The 21650-nt window shown below is 51.7% G+C and overlaps 2 protein-coding genes across 4 annotated transcripts; both read left to right on the forward strand.

Annotated features, from left to right (window-relative positions):
* Positions 1–259: 259 nt before the first annotated feature.
* ZDHHC4 (zinc finger DHHC-type palmitoyltransferase 4) lies at positions 260–8954 on the forward strand. Of its 3 annotated transcripts, none has more exons than XM_061153747.1 (8): positions 260–345; positions 800–994; positions 1572–1695; positions 2635–2708; positions 3754–3932; positions 5618–5743; positions 6858–7162; positions 8596–8954. In XM_061153747.1, the coding sequence occupies exons 2-8, from the start codon at positions 909–911 to the stop codon at positions 8884–8886; spliced, it is 1185 nt and encodes a 394-aa protein (XP_061009730.1). In that variant the 5' UTR covers positions 260–345; positions 800–908; the 3' UTR covers positions 8887–8954. The 3 variants fall into 3 exon arrangements, with proteins under 3 accessions (XP_061009730.1, XP_061009731.1, XP_061009732.1); XM_061153748.1 differs by having other exon boundaries at positions 6858–7102; XM_061153749.1 differs by lacking the exon at positions 260–345 and having other exon boundaries at positions 804–968.
* Positions 8955–10307: 1353 nt separating this feature from the next.
* INTS15 (integrator complex subunit 15) lies at positions 10308–21333 on the forward strand. Its single transcript, XM_061153743.1, has 6 exons — positions 10308–10551; positions 10970–11191; positions 13246–13411; positions 16094–16618; positions 17446–17485; positions 20552–21333. The coding sequence occupies exons 1-6, from the start codon at positions 10360–10362 to the stop codon at positions 20751–20753; spliced, it is 1347 nt and encodes a 448-aa protein (XP_061009726.1). The 5' UTR covers positions 10308–10359; the 3' UTR covers positions 20754–21333.
* Positions 21334–21650: the final 317 nt, after the last annotated feature.

Raw genomic sequence — 21650 nt, forward strand, 5'->3', positions numbered from 1 at the left:
GGGCTCTACTCAGGTCGGCGGGCGGCTAGGTCTGCTTCACAACAGCGGCGTCCTCACCCGCACCAGGCCTGGGACAGTCTTTTGTAAGATTTTTGGCAACGGCTCTCCAAAGCTGAACCTGCGGCCGTCGGTCTGAAAGTGCCCAATCGGGAAACTAGAGACACCTCAGAGAGCGCAGACCACCACAGACCGCCCCGCCCCCGCAGCCTCCCGCAAGCACTTCCGCCGGAAGTCCAGGGGGCCAAAGATAGCGTCTCATGTTGACGTCACGTGTCCGCCGGAAGTCTGGGGACGCGCCCTCGAGGCGCCGGCCAGGGCGCTGCTGGTTGTTGGCAGATCCCGGCGGTAAGTCAGCCTCTGCTGGGGTGTTAGGTACCCGGGCTGGCGCAGGGCCGTACGTCTCCCTGTCTGACCAGTCCTTTCCCGTTGTGTGTGGGGTTGCCCGGCGCCCAGACACCCTCCGTGTCCCCTCCGATCTTTCTAACCCCGCCCCCCAGCCCTGCTTTGGCTCTGGGGGAAATGGCCGGAGCCGCTGGGATCTTCGGACGGAGTGTAGCCTCGGGCATGCCCTTCTGTTGGGTCCCCAGCTGGGCTCCTTAAGTATAGGGATAAACACCGAGATCCAAGTCTCTTGGGTTGTTTCTTCCCGATTAGCTTTTTTGCCCCCTCGAAATCTTAAAATTCCCATTCACCCTGCGGGGGCACAACATCCTCTGACTTTCACATTCTTTCCCACAGTAGAGTCTGCCCCCGACTCCTAGTCTGTCATATCGTGTGTGTTGAATTGGTTTCTCTGCAGCCAGATCCAGCCTCCTAGGGGAACCATGTCTCCTGTAACTTTGGGTGCCGCTCGTTGCGCCAGGCACACGCCGCTGCGCAAGAGGAGATGCCGTTTGAGTTCTCCGTGAATGTTCGGAGGAGAAATGCCAGAGCTGCCGGCTGAAGGCTATCCAGACAAAAGAAATAATGTAGGCTGGGGACCCCGAATCACCTCGTGAGAATTAATGCTCTTTGTTTCTTCTGCCCTATCTCGTGGAGAGTTTCCAGTTTGGTTATCTCAGTTGGAAGTTCTGCCCAGAATCATATCTGCCAAGGCCCAGAGTAACCGTTTCCAGTTTCTTAATACAGGCCTGTGTTTTGACTCTGGTCCCCCAGGGTGGTCCCTGATTGTTGGGGGTCCCTGGCCTGGCGTGGAGGGTTGCTTCATGAGACGCCATTACTGATCCTGGCCTCTGACCTCCTCTGCTGGACCCTCTTTCCAATAGTATTGTCAGCAGATTCTCTTGGGTACATTTCATATCAGTGTGCCATCTGAGGGAAGACCGATGCTTTCTGCATATTCTTTCCCACTGATTTGGGGCTTTGCAGGCAGGAAATGCCGCAAGGCAGACCACAGTGGTTTGATTAGGAAACTCTTGAAGGGTGACCAGGTGAGTAGCTCCACTGAGAAGTAGTTTGTGCTTGAAAACTGAAGAAATCTGTTTGAGGAGCCACGTAGGGAATCAGTGTCTGAGAATATGCGATGGAATATATCCCTCAGTAGTAGTCACACTCTTTTTGTTCTTTCGTAGCCCCAGGATGGACTTTCTGGTTCTCTTCTTACTCTATCTGGCGTTGGTGCTGCTTGGTTTTGTGATGATCTGCATAGGCTCGAAAACCCATTACTTGCAAGGCCTGACCAGCAGAGGAGCACAGGTAACAGTGATGCTTGGAGAACACTTGAATACCACCAGTCTAAAAGGCTGGGGTTTCTCAGGTGGCGCTAGTGGTAAAGAATCTGCCTGCCAATGCAGGGAACAAAAGAGACGTGGGTTCGATCCCTGGGTCGGGAAGATTCCTTGGAGGAGGGCATGGCAACCCACTCCAGTATTCCTGCCTGGGAAATCCCATGGACAGAGGAGCCTGGTGGGCTACAGTTCATGTGGTCACAAAGAGTTGGACACGACTGAGCGCACACACACACCCCCCAAAGGCTCACCAATTTTCCATCAGAACAAAAAAGTGATGCCATTTTTATTCGTTCATTCACTTGTTCTTTCATTTATGGCAGTTGTGGTATATTCCAAAGCTAGCATTCTCAAGACTGGCTGTTTTTCTCTGGATTTGATGCCTGTAATTGGGCATGGATGTGAGAAATGTATGTCTGGAGGGCCCTGATGGGTGAAACTGGGGGTTGTGTGAACAGAAAGCTGAACATTAGGCTGCCCACACTCCTCCAGGGATCAGAGTGAGCAGAATTGGGGTGAAACGCCTTGGGAGGGAGTTGGCTGGGAGGGACCTGGGCTAATGCCCAGTGGAGTCTGGGACTTAGGATTGAACGCAGGGCATGGAAAGGTTTTGTTAGCAGTTCACATTAGTATCACCTGATCCAGCCCCTCTGCTCACCTCCCTTTGCCTGAAGACCCCCAGTTGGTGCCTTGTGTGAGGTCAGGCTGGAAACGGAGGAGCGGGCATCAGAGGAAGGCCTGCTGCAGGTTGCCCTCCTCTGTCCTCACTTTAATCAGTTCTCTGCTCATAAGCAGAAACACACCTTAATATTACCAGTACAGCTGGCTGAAAGTGAAGCATCTGATTTGTTTAAGAGTTGGGGGCAGGTAACAAGAAATGAAACTGAACCTTTCTCTTTTGTTTTAGATATTTTCATATATAATTCCAGAATGTCTTCAGAGAGTCATGCTAAGAGTGCTTCATTACCTCTTCCATACAAGGTATTTCTATTTCAGAGTTTTAAGTATTAGTAGTATCTTCTTTTCTGTTTAGCCTGTTAGCTGTTGCTATCCTCTGGCTTCAAGGAGGTTCCTTGTTTGTTTCCAGTGTGTTATGGGGCACGATGCTGGAGGGATCAAGAGTCCTGGGTTCAGACCCTCTTCTCATGGATAATCTGCCTTATATCTTTGGGGTTTCAACATATCTAATTTTAAATAGAAATATTTAAAGAATGATAAAATGCTGACATGCATTTCTATAAAAAGAAATGTATCTAATACTGAGACCTCAATTCCCAACAAAGATGATGATGATAATTGATAACATTTATTGAATACTTACTGTGTGGGAGGCAGTAGGTGAAAGGTTTTACATGATTACTATTATCTCAAGCCCAAAAGAAGTGGCGTCCCTTGGTTCACTTTCCATAGCATCAGTTTGGTTCAGTCGCTCAGTTGTGTCCGACTCTTTGCGACCCCATGGACTGCAGCACGCCAGGCTTCCCTATCTGTCACCAACTCCCGGAGCTTGCTGAAACTCATGTCCATTGAGTCGGTGATGCCATCCAACCATCTCATCCTCTGTCGTCCCCTTTTCCTCCTGCCTTCAATCTTTCCCAGCATCAGGGTCTTTTCCAATGAACCAGTTCTTTGCATCAGGTGGCCAAAGTATTGGAGTTTTAGCTTCAGCAGCAGTCCTTCCAATGAATATTCAGGACTGATTTCCTTTACGATGGACTGGTTGGATCTCCTTGCAGTCCAAGGGGCTCTCAAGAGTCTTCTCCAACACCACAGTTCAAAAGCATCAGTTCTTTGGCACTCAGCTTTCTTTATAGTCCAACTCTCACATCCATACATGACTCCTGAAAAGACCATAGCTTTGACTAGATGGACCTTTGTTGGCAAAGAAATGTCTCTGCTTCTTAATATGCTGTCTAGGTTGGTCACAGCTTTTCTTCCAAGGAGTAAGCATCTTTAATTCCATAGCATGGTACAAGTTTTTCACAGAGAAGCCCCTGTGAACAAGTCGTCTACCTATTTCTTTCAGAAACAACACCTTCGTTATCCTGCATCTCATCTTGCAAGGGATGGTTTATACCGAATACACCTGGGAAATATTTGGCCTCTGTCAACAGCTGGAGTTCTCTTTATATTACCTTTTTCTGCCTTATCTGCTGCTGATTGTAAACCTGGTTTTTTTCGCCCTAACTTGTGTAACCAACCCTGGTAAGTTGAGGCTCTTAGCATAGTAACCGCTGACAGCTCGCTGTCAGACTCGTTGGCAGTGTTACAGGCAAGTAGTGGCCCCTCCGAGGGCTCTGCAGAAGGCTGATATGTAAGGTGTGCACGAAGTTTCAGGTTTGTTTGTTTTACATTTTATCTTTTTATTGATGGCAGTGTGGAGTCTTCGGTGCTACTCGGGCTTTTCTCTCGTTATGGCGAGTGAGGACTCCACTTCATTGTGGTGCATGGGCTTCTCTCGTTGCTGAGCACAGGCCCTAGGGACCATGGGTTTCAGTGGTTGCGATTCCTGGGCTCTAGAGCACAGGCTCAGTAGTTGTGGTGCATGGGCTTCATTGCCTTTGAGGCATGTGGGATCTTCCCTGACCAGGGATCAAACCCATGTCTCCTGCACTGGCAGGCGTATTCTTCACTGAGTTACCAGGGAAGCCTGACGGTTCAGTTTTTTGTGTTTTCTAATTTTATCTTTTTCCTTCTTCATGCACACAGGTGTGCTTTCTTTTCTTTTTTTTTTTTAACTTTAAGTATTTTTTGCTTCTTTGCCTCACAGATTATTTAAAACTATTTAAAAATTGCCATACACTTTTATTTTTGGATACTTTCACTTAATTGTATTATGTGCAGAGCTTTCAGTCTGTATGATACATTTTCTTTTAAAATGGTTAGTGATATTTGCATTATGCCCAGGTATGTGGTCAGTTTGTATAAACAATCCATGTGTTCTTGAAGAGTATTTATCGTCTAGTTCTTAGATACAGGCAACCGTATAAGTCCATTAGATCAAGATGTTAATTATGTTGAGATCTTTTATATTCATACTTTTTTTGATTGATTACTGAGAGAGTATGTGATCTCATTCTAATGGTAGGTTTGACAGATTTTTTTCCTTCACATATTTTGAAGCTGTTAAATATTTGTGTATGTATAATAGTTACATATACTCAGGAGTATTCAAGTTTAGAATTAGTATTATCTCTTGATTCTTTTTTCTTAATATAATGAGCCTCTCTGTTACTAGTAATGCACTGTTCTCAAGGCCTCTCTGTCTGATATTGTTACACTGTTTTTTGCTGGATACTTGCTGGGTACTTTTCCCCCGTTCTTTTAGCCTCTATTTTTGAAAGACTAAATGTGCACTCACTAATGAATAGATAAATAAAATGAGATATACCTCTTCAGTGGAACGTTACTCAGCCATAACTAGGAATAAGTACTTATACATGCTGTAACATGGAGGAACCTTGAAAACATTATGCTCAATGGAAGAAGCCAGGTAAAAAAGACCATATATTGCATGATTCCATTTATAGAAAGTATTCAAAAAAGGCAAATCCATAGAGACAGAAAGTAGATTGGTGGTTGCCAGGGGCTGTGGGACCAGAGAGAAATGAAGAGTGACTGCTAAAGGATTTCTTGTTGGGGTGATGCAAATGTTCTAAAGCTGATTGTGATGGTAGTCCAACTCTGTGACTATAAAAACCATTGAATGGTACCCTATAAACAAATCAGTTGGTTTTATGAACTATATCTCAATAAAGCTGTTAATTTAAAAAATAAATTATTTGGAATGCTAAACATAGCAATTTTAGTTGTATTTTGCCAGGACAGATTGCTTGAACACCCAGTCAACTGTATAGCTCAAAACTGACACTTGTCCTTCCTTTTTTCAGGTACTATAACAAAAGCAAACGAATTACTGTTCCTTCCAGTTTATGAATTTGATGAAGTGATGTTCCCAAAGAACGTGAGGTGCCCTACTTGTGATTTAAGGAAACCAGCGCGGTCCAAGCACTGCAGTAAGTCTGGCCCTGGCCCCTCCAGCGCCGCCCTCACCCAGCAGACAGCATTCTCTATCAGAGGATGTTACATACGTCTAGAAGCGGCCGTTGCTGGTAGGGGCCTGATCATGGTTTCTTTAAGATACCTGAGGTGAAGCCTTGGGTTCTCGTGAGCAGCCTTCAGCTCTGGGTCCAACAGCCCATCCTGGGCCCGGGGGCTGGGCTTGCTGCCCAAGAGATGCTTCTGTGGGATGTTGTGTTTGCTGACTTCAGTCCTGGCAGAGCCTATCCTCTTAGGGCGTGCCTGAGATCCTGGATCACTGCTGTCCAACAGAAGTGTCCTGTGAGCTGCATAGGGGATTTTAAATTTTCCAGTAGTCGCATTGCAAAAGTAAACAAGAAATAGACAGAATTAGTATCATGTGTTTCATTTAACCTAACATACCTAAAACACCATCTTAATGTGTAATCAATATAAAAAATAAAAATATCACTCATGGAGTGTTTATATTCTCTTTTCATACTAATTCCTTGAGATTCAGTGTGTTTTTTACATCACTGTTACATCTCAGTCAGTAAACACCAAATTTTTATTGGACATTCTTGATGTGTATTTATTTGAGTTCATAAAATTTAGAGTTGGAGGAACTGATTCATGTACCCAAGCTCTTCTAGACATTTGCAATAGTTTTTCAGTGACTGAGTCAGTACCAGAACATCCTTGTCCTTTAATATCCACATCTACATTGACGTAATGGTTCATCTTTATGCAAAAAATTGATTTGACTTTGAAGCAGAAGCATCAGTTTTAAGATTACATCTAAATACAGTCAGTTCACCAAGTATTGTGTCACCTCAGTGTTACTCACATTGAACTCAAAGGAGCATTGCATAAATTGGAAAACAAGTGTGAATTTATCAATGTCAACAAAGTATTCCTTGAGGTTTTTCTTGTAGCCACGTTTCAAGGCCTCAGTCCCCACATGTGGCTACTGTATCGGCCACTGTATTTACACCGCGGTTCTGAAAGTGTGGCGGCAGCAGCTGCCATTTCCTCCAGCCTTCAGTGCTCAAGTCCGCGTGTCGTTACCAAGGATCAGCGCAGGCTTGTGGCTCCCCTGTTGCCCTTCAGGTGTGTGTAACCGGTGTGTGCACCGGTTTGACCATCACTGCGTGTGGGTGAACAACTGCATCGGGGCCTGGAACACCCGGTACTTCCTCTGCTACCTCTGGACGCTGACGGCCTCGGCCGCCACCATGGCCGTGGTGAGCACCGTGTTCCTGGTCCGCCTGGCGGTGATGTCAGACGTGTACCTGCAGACTTACGTCGATGACCTCGGCCACTTGCAGGTTGTTGACACTGTCTTTCTTGTTCAGGTAACTGCTGCTCAGGTGACTGCGTTGCGGGCTGTTTGCGGAACAGCCCCTGCAATCAAGGTGGTCTTCTGTCCATCACTACAGACCCTCTGTGGTACCCCCGATGCCCACCTCCTCTTCCCCACGTCCCTAATGCCCGGCTACCACTCACCTGTCCTCTCTATCATTGTTATTGCGTGATTGTTACCTCCGTGGAATCCTACGGTAGCATTTTGGGGTTGGCTTTTTCCAAAACTCAGCAGTTTCTTCGAGATCCATCTGGGCGGTTCCGTGCATCAGTAGTTCATTACTTCTTACTGCCATACCGTATTCCATGGTGTGGATGGGTCAGTTTGTTTAATCAGTTACCCTTTGAGGGACATTTGGGCAATTTCCAGTTTTGGACTATTACTGATGAGGCTGCTGTGAACTTCCGTTTATAAGCTGCTGTATGAAAATAGGTCTTCAGTGTGATTGTGGATTGTATGATAAGTCCATTTTAGGTTATTTGTGTGTGTGTGTGTGTGTGAATTATGCCCTCTAATTGTTTATCTACTTGATGTTAGGACAACACATTGTAACTCTGTGAGGTGACTGATGTGCTAACTAACCTTCCTGTACCATTTCACCATATAATCACTATGTTGTATATTACATTGTACACCTTAAACTTCCACAATGTTACTTGTCAGTTATATCTCTATAAAGCTGGGAGTGAAAAGAAAATTTGAAATATCTTGGACAAAAATAAAATATAAACTGGAAATTATTCCTCTCCCAACAATTTCACTCTCCAGAGGCAAACACCTTTATAGTTTGTTTGTTGTTTATTTCAGGCTTTTTTTCCCCCGTGTATCTGTTTTATATGGCCATACACCTTCACAGAGTTAGCTTTATTTTTACACAAATAGGATTCCATGGTGACTTTTGCATCTTATCTTTCTCATTGGGCAATATATTACCAGCATCTTTTCCAAATTAATGCACAGACATGGACCTCCCTTCAATGGCTCCTTATTGTTCCGTAGCGTAACTACCCCAGAGTTTTATTCTACCTCCTGGATGGACATTTAACTGGTTTCTTTTAGGAAGAGGGGCTGACGCTCAGTGAATACCTTTGTATATGTATTTCTGTGGTCATACTGTTTTCAGAGAGAGACCGATCTCTTCTACCTGCCTGGACTTTATGTTGATGCATGAACTAAGATCTGGATTTATTTTTGTTTATTTTCTGCACAGCCCCCTGGCATAGCACCACTTCCCAAGTGTCCTTCCCCGTCTCCCTCAATGTACGCCCTCCGTTTATCCCGTGTGAAGTCCTTAGACACACCGGGATTTCCTCCTGGGCTGCTTGTCCATGCCATTTGTGTTTCTGATTATCTTCAGTGGGTCAGAGATGGGGGAGCCGGGGAGGCAGCTCTGCCACGTGTGTGGACAAGACCCTGGCTGGTGGGGTGACTCTGACTTCTGTCACCACCTGGCTGTCTAACACACTGCTTCTTCTTTGCCCCCAGTACCTGTTCCTGACCTTCCCAAGGATCGTCTTCCTGGTGGGCTTCGTCATGGTGCTGAGCTTCCTCCTGGGGGGCTACCTGTGCTTCTGTCTGTACCTGGCTGCCACCAACCAGACCACTAACGAGTGGTACAAAGGCGACCGGGCCTGGTGCCAGCAGTGTCCCCACGTGGCCAGGCCCCCAGCAGTGGAGCCCCGGGCCTACCGGAACATCCACTCCCGTGGGCTCTGGGGCAACCTTCGAGAGATCTTTCTGCCTGCTACTGCGCGTTATGAGAGAAAGAAGAAATAGGGATGGGAGGAGTGTTACTGCCTTTTAAATATAGTATACATTTATTTATACATATGGATATGTTCTAAGCATTGGTTTATTTGTTTTTCTGGTTTCTGCTGTGTTTATGAGTTGGCTTTCAGTGGCTAAGGAGAGGAGGGGAAATTAGTATTTGCTGGGTGTCTAATCCTTGCCAGGTACCCTGCTAATAAACCCTTTTATCCTCTGTTCACTCAGCTGGCTGAACAGAGCATCTCTGAAGTCCTGGTGCCAAGGGACTCAAAGGTGACTTCTCAGAGGTTCCTCTTGACCTTGGTCTCCCGCTGGGCTCCTAGATGGGAGGGGCCTCATGGCTGGGTCCACCGATGTGCAGGAGAGTCCCTGTGATTTGGAGTTGTCCCTGGATGCACCCTGTTTGATGTCCTTTCCATCTTTCCCAGGGAAAGACCTTGGCTTTTTTTTTTACGTCCTGACCCACACCCAGTATCCTCACCTTGACCCACCTGCAGGCCAGGATGGGCCTTTTACAGGAAGCACATCCCTGTTGGTCTCTTGCCTGCCCTCCACTGGCCTCTTGTGGCCAAACTCAAGTCATTTCTGCCCTATTTTTAATACGCCAAACTAAGCCCCAGTTAATTCATTGCAGAAAGATGAACGCAAGGAAAAAGAGATTCACAGGAAGTGCTGAGCGCTTTTAGATTGTCAGATCTTGGTCGTCAGGAGCAGGATAACGGTTCCCTGTGTCCCTCCCAGGCAGGCCGGGCCACTCCAGAGGGCATTGGGGAATACGGACTCCGGGGTAGGAGGTATCATTCCGCGTCACTGCGGTCCCATGAGTTAAAGACTAGATCCAATCTTAAAAGTGAATGAATGGCTGAGGCCTGAGCCAGGGCCCTGCACCAGCATCCTGTCCTTTGAAAAACTCGGTGAAATCAGACGCGCAGGCTTTGAAGGCCGCACTGAGAAAGCAAGGGGAGCTCGGGGAGGGTCTCTGGGGGGTGGGTGGGGGGCATCAGGTCCTGGGAGCCTTCTCCGGGGGTGGGGGTGTGTGGCACCCCCTCGGCAGGGGCGGGGTCAGGGTGGGCGGGGCTGCCGCTTCCGTTCCCGCGGGCCGGGCCGCCAGGGGGCGCGCTCCCCGAGGGCGGGCCCTCGCCGCCGCCGCCCGCGCTTGGCCCCTGCGGGCCGCCGTCGCCGCGCTCCGCCTCCGCTGCAGCGCGACCCGCGGCGTCTGGTTCCCAGGGCTGTCGGTGGCGCTGTCGACGCGCATCTGGGGCGCCCGCCGGCCGCCGGCGGGGGCAGCGATGGCCCCCTGAGCGGGCCCTAGAGGGCGGCGGCGGCGGCGGGCGGGCGGGCACCGCGGCGCAGGCCCGGGGTCGGCGGGCAGAGGCCGGGCCGCGGCCTCTTTGTCTCGGCGGCGGCGGCGGGCGCGTCCGCGGGGGCCCCGGGGCGGAAGTCCGTCGGCGCTCCCGGCGCCCCGGCCGCCGCGGCCGCACCATGAGCGACATCCGGCACTCGCTGCTGCGCCGCGACGCGCTGAGCGCCGCCAAGGAGGTGTTGTACCATCTGGACATCTACTTCAGCAGCCAGCTGCAGAGCGCGCCGCTGCCCATCGTGGACAAGGGCCCCGTGGAGCTGCTCGAGGAGTTCGTGTTCCAGGTGCCCAAGGAGCGCGGCGCGCAGCCCAAGGTGCGCCGGGCGGCCGGCAGGCCCCCCCACCCCGATCCGTGAACCCCGGCTCCCTTCTTCCCTTCCCGGTGACAAGCGTCGGCCGCACCGCGAGCTCCCTTCGGAGCAGCGGCTCCGTCCTAGCCCTTGGCCTGGCTCCTTCAGCAGCGGCCAAATTGCCTGTTTTGCGGGGCATGTGACCCCCGCGTCTCCAAGGTTTTGTTAAAGGAAGAGACCGTAGGTCACCCCGAATCCCACTGGGTGATGCATGATGACGCAGAGTCACATTTCCCTAGATTTAACAATCGAGTTCTACTCCGTGGGACCCGGGCTTTAGGGAGGTGAAAAGTTCCCTGGGGGGAAAGTGGTGTGTTTTCTTACCGTGTGAATTAATTAATACGCTTCATTTCTCCCCGCTTCTCCCGGATTTGTTTTACAGAGGTTGAATTCACTGCAGGAGCTCCAACTTCTTGAAATCATGTGCAATTATTTCCAGGAGCAAACCAAGGACTCTGTCCGGCAGATTATTTTTTCATCACTTTTCAGTCCCCAAGGGAACAAAGCGGATGACAGCCGGATGAGCTTGTTGGGAAAACTTGTCTCTATGGCGGTGGCTGTGTGTCGAATCCCAGTGCTTGAGTGTGCAGCATCCTGGCTCCAGGTACTTCTCCTGCAAGTCTTTGAAGATGTTTAGTGACAGGAATTTGAATTTAGTTTGGGCTTCCCTCATAGCTCAGTTGGTAAAGAATCCGCCTGCAATGCAGGAGACCCGGGTTCGATCCCTGGGTTGGGAAGATCCCCTGGAGAAGGGAAAGGCTACCCATTCCAGTATTTTGGCCTGGAGAATTCCAGGGACTGTACAGTCCATGGGGTCACAGAGAGTCCCACATGACTGAGCCACTTTCACTTTCGCCTTGGTTTCTAGAGAGTTTTTTTCCGCATGTTAAAGAATCCACAGAAAACAAAATTCTGTACAGCAATTATCCTTCAATAAATAAATTAAAAAAAGAAAAAGAATCCATCTGCCAGTACAGGAGATGCAGGAGACTCACATTCGATCCCTGGGTGGGGAATATCCCCTGGAGAAGGAAGTGGCAACCCACTCCAGTATTCTTGTTTTTTATAGTTAGATCGGTAAGCCTGTGAGTTGTTCCAGAGTGCCACTTCTAAGTAGATTGCTCTTCTAATGGATATGGACATAGAAGCCTTCTAGAGTATTTTTAAACATCTAAGGGAAAATGCAGGAGACATAAGAGACATGGGTTTGATCCCTGGGTCGGGAAGATCCCCTGAAGGAGGAAGTGGCAACCCGCTGCAGTATTCTTGCCTGGAGAATCCAGTGGACAGAGGAGCCTGGCAGGCTACAGTCCGTGGGGCCACAGAGAGACGGACATGACTGAAGCCAACTTTGCACACACGCATAGTAGATTGTGTGTTAGATAGGTTTTTGGAAGATCTATTTTGTTTTGCTTTTTTGTTACTCAGAGTTGTTGAAAAATTTCTAATCCGTTTAGAGTAATTGTTAACTCAAAATTTTTATTAACGTGGTCCTCAGCTAAGTTAACAGAATTTACCACATTCAGTTTCTCAAACTTGCTTCATTTCCAAAGACTTGATGACATTTGGGTTTTTAAAAAATTTATCTCAGTTGTGTTTTCCTGTGATCTTATTAGTCTTTAAAATTTGGCTAGTAAAAATAGATACTGTCCTTTGTGGCACACAGGTGAGTCTTAGTGAAATGTATCTTAGTTGTCACTATTCTGATTTCTGGGGCACCTGAACTCATCTCTCGTGTTATCTTTAACCTCAAGATAACCTCTGTCCCTTGGCAACCTGGCTTAGTCAAGTTCAGCACCTTGAAATTCATCCTGTGATTTTCTGTTTATCTCTCGTGGTGCTGTTGTACTGGCTTTCTAGCAAAGTGAAAGCAGGTGTTAACAACGGCAAAGGGTCTTGTGGCTTGGGTCAGGGTTTGCCACTCAGGGGCATGGACTGCAGCTTCCTCTGAGGAAAGGTGTAGAGATTGGCTCGTTTAGTGCCTGAATAAACAGCCTGGCCTGACACCCTGCAGTTTGTAGGCCTTGTTTCAGCCCTGGAACATCAGCATCCTGAGCACCTGTTGAATGGGACTACAGATTGGCATCTGACCAGGAGAGAGAAAAGACCAGAGGGTGGTGATGTAGGAACCTGTACCAGGAGAAGATCGTAGGAGAAAAATTGAGACAGTGCTGCTGTAAGTCACATGGCAGTTCACAGACTCTCCTAAAGCACGTCAAAGTGGTAGCAACTGTTAATTTTTATCTTTAGAGTCTTACCTGTAGGGTTACAAAAACTCATTTCCCCACTTGAAGTCAAGAATGGTTTTTCCCAAGCAGACTTCAAAGCAGGGGTCAGCAGGCCTTTCAGGTAAAGGGCAAGATAGTAAACCTCCTAGGCTTTGTGGGTCCTGTGACCTCTTTCACCCCTACTCAGCTCTGCCCTTGTAGCACAGGAGCAGGGCTGTGTTTCAATAAAACTTTATTTACAAAAGCAGGTGGCAGGAAAGATTTGGTCTGTGGGCTTTCACTTGCCAGTCCCTGCTTCCGAGTAAGCAGGTCACATCTTCGTCCCCTCCTGGGAGGGGTCCTGCCAGTTCTGATCTTCACTGTGTGTTTACGGTTGCTTGTCTGCTGGCTCACCACACCTGTAGTTACGTGGACTGTGGCTTCTTTCCAGCGGACGCCTGTGGTCTATTGCGTGCGGTTAGCCCGGGCCCTCGTGGACGACTACTGCTGTTTGGTGCCAGGATCCGTCCAGACGCTGAAGCAGATATTCAGCGCCAGCCCTCGCTTCTGCTGCCAGTTCATCACCTCTGTCACCGCCCTGTACGACCTGTCATCAGGTAAGCTTTATCAACAGGTTGTTGCACTCAGAACGGCTCCAGCTGATGGCCAGTGGTGTATACGCTGACCGCCCAGCCAGCGAATGCTTTGTCTTTTTATTTTCCCCTCTGCAGTGTGTATTTTATTTTGGGCTGAAAGGTAAAGGCACGGGCTACCTAGATCTCTGGGATTTCCTAATGGGGAATTCTCATTAGTGAATCCTACCTGGCTGGCTGAACGGTCCAAGTAGCAGACAGCCCAGCAAGCTAGGATTTGGTGTCTGGGATGGGTGGCCGGACGTGGGGGCACCCTGCCACAGCAGGACACCTTCCCTGGCCCTCTCCACAGAGGCGGCCTAAGAGCGCTAACAGCTGCGAACAGTGTTCAGGTCCTTTGTCTTCTCATAGGAGAGATTTGGTTAAAGCCAGTTCACAGCATCACAGTTGGCCTTTCATCAGTTACTCCAGGGCAACAAGGGCAGAAATTGGTTTTAACATTGGATTAATAAATGAATTAATTAACATGTGAAGAAGGAAAAAGTGTTCACAGAATACCACTCACATGCTCGAACGGACCTGAGATGTGGTATTTTTCTCTTAAGTCAACTTGCCCATCTGATATGTCAGGGATGTCTGTTTTTTCAAACTGCTTCCAAGGTGTGGTTGGCATACAAGAAGCTCTCTGTGTTTATGTGTGTAATGTGATGAGTTTGGAGCCACGGAAATCACTGGCTGCAGGGCAGTGGCCCAGAGGGCGGGTGTGGAGTCTACCAGCAGCACCGCGGTTGCCGTGGCCAGCGCTCGGGTAATGGGAAGGCCTTCCTGGGGTGTCTCCACCTCCAAAACCCCAAAATGGAAGTACTTCACCTAACCAAACAGAACACCCTCCTGCCCGATGGGTGCAGAGAACTCGGGTCTCCATGAAGCAAGGTTGTGGAGATGGGGTCCTCAGGTACACACACTTGTGTACACAGCGCACATGTGTACACAGCATGTGTACACACACTGCCTTCAGGCTCTGGACCTGCCTCAGCTGAGACGTGTGCGGGGCTGGGGAGGGGCTAGGTTGCTGGATAAGCGGGCCTGAGACTGACATTTCCCAGATGGACATGTCTTGGAAAGTCAAGGGGACAGACTCAGAGTCGCCAGTGTTTACCTTGCCAAATCCAAGTCACAGACAGCTGCTGCCTCCTGATACCGTCACTTCATAGCAACAGGGAACAGGTGGTTCATTCACAAAACAGCAGATAATCTTAGGGAAAAGGCCAGTGTCCTGTATGATAGAGCATCTAGGGACCTGACACGGACTTGGGGCTCACTTCTCCCAACTCTCTGCTCTTGAGTGGGGCCCTGGAGTACAGCAGCCTGGCAGGGACTCCCTCAGCCTTAGCTTTGTCGTGAGCTGAAGGCCGCACAGCCCCAGGGACGGGAGACAGCCCCTGGGCAGCGTGCGGTCATCCCGGGATGGGCGGTGTCTCCTCGTGGTTTAAAGCCCCCTGGGGTCAGGTCTGGGCCCACCATGTACTTTTTTTTTTTTTTGGCCATGCCATGTAGCATGTGGGATCTTCCCTGACCAGGGCCCCCTGCCCTGGGAGGGAGGAGTCTTAATCCCTGGACTGCTGGAGAAGTCCCCCCACCGTGTACTTTTAATGAGTCTGGAGGAAGTGACTTAACATCTCGGTGTCTCAGCTTCCTCATCCTTTATATAGTAGGTGAGTTGTTTTGAGGATTGAGTTAATCCGTGTGAAGGCGACTGGTCCCTGGCATGTATTTATCTCAGAGAGAGTGTCAGCATGTGTCGTTATAATTTCTCTTGTTTTGCCCTGGAATGTCTCAGGGATCACAGGAGGCCAGGCTTAGCTTAGACAGGGGCTGGCTTGGCCCTTAGCAGCTGACAGATCACTGTCTGGACTCTGAGCTGCTCCCTGAAGGCCACCGTACCGGTCACCGTACCTATTTGGTGACAGAGGTGATGAACTGGTGGCAGAAGCGAGGGCTGGCACTGAATATCTGCTTCAGCATCTGAACGGATCCTGGCACCAGACAGCAGGAGTCATGCATGAGGGCCCTGGCTAACGCACACGATAGACCACAGGGGATACCAGACCCGGACGAAACCTACTCCCAGGGGAGGGAGGACGTGTGGCGGCGGTTTTAGATATAGATTGTTGTTGTTGTTCTGTCCCTCAGTCGTGTCCGACTCTGTGTGACCCCATGGACTGCAGCACGCCAGGCTTCCCTGTCATTCACCATCTCCCAGAGTCTGCTCAAACTCATGTCCATTGAGTCGGTGATGCCATCCAACCATCTTATTCTCTATTGGCCCCGTCTCCTCCTGCCTTCAGTCTTTCCCAGCATCAGGGTCTTTTCGAATGGAATAAAAACACCCTAGACATAAAGAGTGGATTTTTACTTAAATTGACACATGGGATCTTCAAGGCATAATGGAGTTCTTGGGAATTTTTGGCTTAACACATTTCTTGAGCCCCACCGTGACCAGGCTGGGAGTCCCAGGACGCTGAGTTAGGTGAGAACCAGCTCTCAGGAGGGGTTGTTCCAGGAGAGGAGTCAGAGGTACCCCATCTTCAGGAGAGGACAAAGGTGCAGGGTATCAGGTGGTGAGTCCTGTGAGCTGGGAGGTCAGTCTTCCCATCCCCTACTGTCCCCAAGGACCCTTCTGAATGAACGCATCTTTGTTTGCAGACGATCTCATCCCCCCATTGGACCTGCTTGAGATGATCGTCAACTGGATCTTGGAGGACCCCAGGTTGATCCTCATCACCTTCCTGAATACTCCAATTGCCGCCAACCTCCCAATAGGATTTTTAGAGCTCACGCCGCTCACCGGATTGATCCGCTGGTGCGTGAAAGCCCCCCTGGCTCACAAAAGGAAAAAGAAGACCCCCTTAGCCAATGGCCACGTTGCCGCCAAAGTCCCGAAGGCCTTGGGCGGGGCGGACCGGGACCCGCATCTGTTGTACTCCAAGCTGCACCTGAGCGTGCTCCAGGTGCTCCTGATGCTGCAGGTGCATCTGACCGAGAAGAACCTCTACGGCCGCCTGGGGCTTGTCCTCTTTGACCACATGGTCCCGCTGGTGGAGGAGGTGAACAGATTGGCGGATGAACTGAACCCCCTCAACGCCTCCCAGGAGATCGAGCTCGCCCTGGACCGGCTTGCACAGGCTCTGCAGGTGGCCATGGCCTCCGGGGCCCTGCTGTGCACGAGAGGTGGGTGATGGCCCGGCCGAGCCCCCTGGGGTGGGGGCACCACCCCCTCTGGGGAAGGAAATAGGGGCTCCCCCCCAAAAAAACAAACTAAAAAAAGAATTAAAAAAAAAAAGAAACTGGGGGCTCCTGGACAAGGACTTCTCTCCTCTGGTTTTAAGACGTCTTGCTTCTTGGTGACCGCAGGGAGGAGGACAGAAGTCCCAGGGCGCCTCCGGATAGAATCCCTCACCAAGACATCTGGGTGTCTCCTGGCTGTTTTGCCCAGACCTGGGGCTCCTCCAGAGCGAGGATAATGCCAGCTTCATGTCAAAGGACTCTTTTCTTTTCTGCAGTTCTTTTCTATTGCGGCATACTTTACATACGGTGAAATGCACGATGAAGTGCAGGAAACTTTCCCATCACCTGTTTAGAGGGTTCCTCAATTCTGCGTTTCAGTGCTGGAACTCTGCCGGGAGCATGACCTGGTGTTGATGACACGCCCACCTTTGCTCTTTGACCGCTGGCGCTCAGCCCTTGACGGCAGCCCTGCGGGGATCCCAGTGACCCATGTCCCTCGTACCTCCCTCTTAGCCTTGATCCGCTGTCTCTGGGCCCTTTCCCAGCTGTCTGACGGGCTCTCAGCAGAGCCACCCCCTTTCCTAAGTGATGTCTTCTCTTGGGGACCTGGCGTGTTAAAGCACATACAGAAGGAAAACGAGAACCCGGTTTCTGAGCAGTGACAGATGAGAACAAGGCACTGACTGTCCTGCCGGCAGCCTTGAACATCCATGAGCTCCCCCCTTGTCGTCTCCCGGCTGTTTCTTACTTCTCTGCCCCTTTGGTTTCAGATGACCTGAGGACCCTGTGCTCCAGGCTGCCTCATAACAAGTAAGTGTCCTCCCCAGCCTTCTGGCTGGGCCGGCGCAGGGGGTGGTGTGCAGGGCAGGGCGGGCCGCTTGTCCTGGCTTCCTTGGGGAGAGCTGATCTGCAGGGTCTAGGGCTTCTGTGTGTAAGGCACCCCCCCAGGACCTGACAATCAGCAGGGGGAGGGGGTGGATGTGATCGCATGATCCACAGGAGAGGAAGCCCCAGCAGAGAGTCCGTTGGAAGGGTGAGAAAAGTGGCCCTGTTGCTGGGCGTCAGTGAAGAAGCTGGAGTGAGCTGGAGTGTCCTTCGTCATTGTTATTTAGTTGCTCAGTCGTGTCCAACTCTCTGCAACCCCATGGACTGTAGCCCACCAGGCTCCTCTGTCCATTGAGTTCTCTGGGCAAGAACACTGGAGTGGGCCCCCATTCCCTTCTCCAGGGGACCTTCCTGGCCCAGGGCTGGAACCTGCATCTCCTGCTAGTCTCCTGCCTTGCCGGCAGATGCTTTACCGTTTGAGCCACCGGGAAGCCCATGGGTGTCCTTCACCGCTCACGAGGTCCGCGTGGGTGTGTGTCATGCTGTTGTATCACCATTGGTGACGTCATGGTGGCACAGCCCTTAGGGAGGCAGGAGAGAGATGCGGCCCTGGGGCACAGCGTGTGGGTCAGGCCAGCGCCTCAACGTTGGGCGGCACAGACCCGGTTCTGAGTGCAGCTCTGTCTGTGGTTTGCAGTGACGCCGGGCTGCCTTGTCACCTCAGTTCCCCCCTCCGTGCCCCCCCCCCCTCCACCGGTTGTAAAGTGGGGGCAGTGATTTATGTGCCTCCAGGGTCATAGTGAGGTTTAAAGGAGGGGGCGCTGTAGAGTTCCTCATCCACGGCGCACGGCAGTCTCCCCCTCAGTGGTGGTTCTTGTCCTGATTTGGGGGGAAGCCGTGATAAAGTGGCGAGGAGCAGGAACCGTGTGGCCACACAGCTGCTGGTGAGAATCCCAGCCTTGCCACTTCCCATCTGTATGACCTCAGGCACGTTCTTGCTCCCCCTGTTTTCTCTGTAAAATCAAGAAAACCATGGCACCTGCCTCGGGCCCCTCTGCCTCCTGTGCCCTGCTCCCCGTCATGGGATTTTTGTGACGATTAATTTGAGTAAAAACACAGGAGGCAGAAAGCGCCTGAGAAGTGTTGGCTGCTGTCCCGTCTCCCGTCACCTGTGTGCCTCAGGTGTTCTGTCAATCAGGTTAATTTCACTGAGTCTAAGAAGCAAAGAACTGTGTGACAAAGCTATTTCATGCAAAGGCAGTATTACTAGTACCAAAAAGCTGGAAGCAACCTAGCCCTCTCTTCCGTAGGGACACTTAGTAAATTGGTAATGTTATATCAGAAATGTGGAACACTGTTCAGTTCAGTTCAGTTGTGTCCCAACTCCTTGTGACCCCACGGACTGCAGCACCCGCTTCCCTATCCATCACCAACTCGTGGAGCTTGCTCAAACTAATGCCCATCAAGGCAGTGATGCCATCCAATCATCTCATCCTCTGTCGTCCCCTTCTCCTCCTGCCTTCACTCTTTCCCAGCATTAGGATCTCTTCCAGTGAGTCAGTTCTTTGCACCAGGTGACCAAAGTTTTGTGCGTCTTCGCTAAAAACAGTGAATGTGTATAGTTGAATGCAGCGTGCAGGTGGGCAGGTTTACAGGAACAAGAACGGCCAAGTTAAGTTAGTTGGATGATTAATATTCTTCTTTCTGAGGGTTTTTAAATATGGAGGAATGTTCCTTCCCCTTGGTTTTTAACACGGATGGTGGGGCTCCAGGGCCGTCGTTGGCAGGCAGTGAGGACATAGGTGAGCACGCCCATCTGCACAGTGCGTGCCCAGCCATCCAGGGCCCGACCCACCAGCCCCACCGGGGCCCAGGAGGGCAGGCAGGTGTGACCAGCTGAGTGCAGGCTGAACTTAAGGCCAAAAGATGGGCTGGGGCTATTCCCCGGGCTGCTGGCGAGAGGGGCCGGGGGGTTCCAGGAGGGCGTCTGGGGGGTGAAACGGAGAGGATGGAATGCAGCGGTTCCTGAGGGAATGAAGTGGTCCCACTGGAGATACTCCAGCAGCAGAGCAGGGCCGCATGAAGGGCTGGCACGGCCCCGGGGGACAGGGAAGCTGGGGGGCGTGGAGGGGGCCTAGCAGGTGGGATCCCCTGGCTCTGAGACAGTGGAGACCCTGGGTGAGGCTGGGAGAGCAGAGGTCAGGGGAGCGGGACTGGGGAGGAAGCCTGCGTCCTGACGGAAGGGATTGGTTTTTAGGCTGAGTCCCTGCGGCCAAGCTAGAGGTGGTGAGGAGGTTAAGACGCCCTCCTGATTGTGCTGGGAGGGGAGGGCGGGTCAGACAGGACAAGAGGCAAGAGAGGAAACTCTCCCAGGGGGTTCAGAAGGGGCCAGCAGTGGAGGTGACATTGAATTCAGGAGGGAGGAGGACTTCCTGGAGGCAGAGGCTGTGGACGTCCTGAACCGCAGAGAGGCGGGTGCAGACCCGGGAGGAAAGGAGTTGGAGAGGGGAGGACTAAGGCTCCCGGGGGTGGGAGTGGGAAGGAAGGGGGCCCTGAAAGTGGTCGAGGACTGGGTCCAGGCCCAGGCCACCTCTGAGGACTGGGTGTCAGCGTCACGTCCAAGGCCAGCTGCGTTGTGGCTGTGCTTGGCGTGCAGTTGGGACCCAGTTGTTCGGAATGTCTTGGAGAAGCGTGGCCCTCCGTCCTTTTTGCTGTGACTCCTCCGTCTGGATGACCCCCCCAGGTATGGACAGCTGAGGCTGAAACAGACACTGATCCGTGGTCGTCCCCGAACCACAGACTCCGAGGCCGTGTCCGGAGCTCGTGTGGACCTCAGGGCCCCTGCTCCCCAGCTCTGTGAGCAGGATCCTGGCGTTTCTCAGCGTGACCTCTCCCTCTCTGGGCACCCCCAGTCCACATCCCACCACCTCCAGGTCACCCCCTCTGTCCTCCTGGGCACACAGCCTTCCTCACCCAGAAGCCTGGTGCCGTCAGCCGGCGGGCAGCACTGCCGGAGTCGGCGCGCCCTAACCCCTCTCCTTGTCTCCACAGCCTGCTCCAGCTGGTGATCTCGGGTCCCGTGCAGCAGTCGCCCCACACGGCGCTCCCCCCCGGGTTCTACCCCCACATCCACACGCCCCCGCTGGGCTACGGGGCCGTGCCAGCCCACCCGGCTGCCCACCCCGCCCTGCCAACGCACCCTGGGCACACCTTCATCTCAGGCATGACCTTCCCGTTCAGGCCCATCCACTAGCCTGGCTCCGTGAACCACTGAGTTGGCACCATGCCTTCCGCGCCTGGTTTGGAGGAAGCCTTCCCGGAAGAGGGCGGTGAGCGGAGAGGAGGCCGTGGGGGCGGCCAGGCGGCCCCTCCTCACCACAGGACCCGGTCGGTGCCAAAGTTTGGTGACATTGGCATCTAGGCGCCTCCTCCCTGTCAACATCCGTAAAAGTCCAGACGCGACCAATGAAAGGAAAATTGTCCAGCCCTCTGCGGAGCCACGCGGGCACCTTTAGAAGCTGCCGGGACCGTGAGCCTGTGGTCCGGCGTGTCGTTGCAGACACCCCCCCCCCGCCCCGAACCTGTGCCCAGGGGCGTGGATGGGGGACCAGCGTCGCCGAGTCCGCCTGCCTGGCTTCCCTGCCCGGGGATGGGCTGCGTTCCACCGAGACACAGGCTGCACCTCTGGCATCACAGGCTTGCACCCAGCACTTGGTACAGGTCAGGGAATCCTGCGAGCCTGGCCCCCCGCACCGAGGAAAGGAACTGCTCTGTTTTAATGGGTTCCCTAAAGTTTCTTTTCGTATGCTCAAATAAATTTTTTCTAAACCGTTTCATAGACCATTATGGAATGTGTTTTAAAACTTACTAGCCGGGCCCTTCGGAAGTGTCCTTCCCAGTCTGCTGAGACCCTGGTCAGAAGACCGGATACGGTTCTAGCCGCTCCTGTTGCCAGAAGCGCCGCAGATGCTCCTCACCCTGTGCAGAGCGCCAGGGTCTGTCTGCTTCAGTCACAAGTCCTTTCTGCCCTCAGGGACAAAACGCAGGCCTCACTTACTGGTTTGGGGAGGAGGGATAGAGACTCAGTAACCCCGTTGCTGGGCTCCCCTAGGCCGAAGGTGAGGCGTGAGAGGCGGTTACAGCGAACAGC

Source organism: Dama dama, chromosome 10 (assembly GCF_033118175.1).
Source record: "Dama dama isolate Ldn47 chromosome 10, ASM3311817v1, whole genome shotgun sequence".
Taxonomy (NCBI): domain Eukaryota; kingdom Metazoa; phylum Chordata; class Mammalia; order Artiodactyla; family Cervidae; genus Dama; species Dama dama.

What these genes read in the sequence shown, in the direction of transcription:
- INTS15 (XM_061153743.1), top strand. Translation starts at nt 10,360, where the DNA reads ATGAGCGACATCCGGCACTCGCTGCTGCGCCGCGACGCGCTGAGCGCC. An exon ending in CCTGTACGACCTGTCATCAG is followed by an intron (nt 13,412 to 16,093) that starts GTAAGCTTTATC and finishes CTTTGTTTGCAG; the next exon opens with ACGATCTCATCCCCCCATTG. An exon ending in TCCAGGCTGCCTCATAACAA is followed by an intron (nt 17,486 to 20,551) that starts GTAAGTGTCCTC and finishes TTGTCTCCACAG; the next exon opens with CCTGCTCCAGCTGGTGATCT.
- ZDHHC4 (XM_061153747.1), top strand. Translation starts at nt 909, where the DNA reads ATGTTCGGAGGAGAAATGCCAGAGCTGCCGGCTGAAGGCTATCCAGAC. An exon ending in TGGGGACCCCGAATCACCTC is followed by an intron (nt 995 to 1,571) that starts GTGAGAATTAAT and finishes GTTCTTTCGTAG; the next exon opens with CCCCAGGATGGACTTTCTGG. An exon ending in GAACAGCCCCTGCAATCAAG is followed by an intron (nt 7,163 to 8,595) that starts GTGGTCTTCTGT and finishes CTTTGCCCCCAG; the next exon opens with TACCTGTTCCTGACCTTCCC.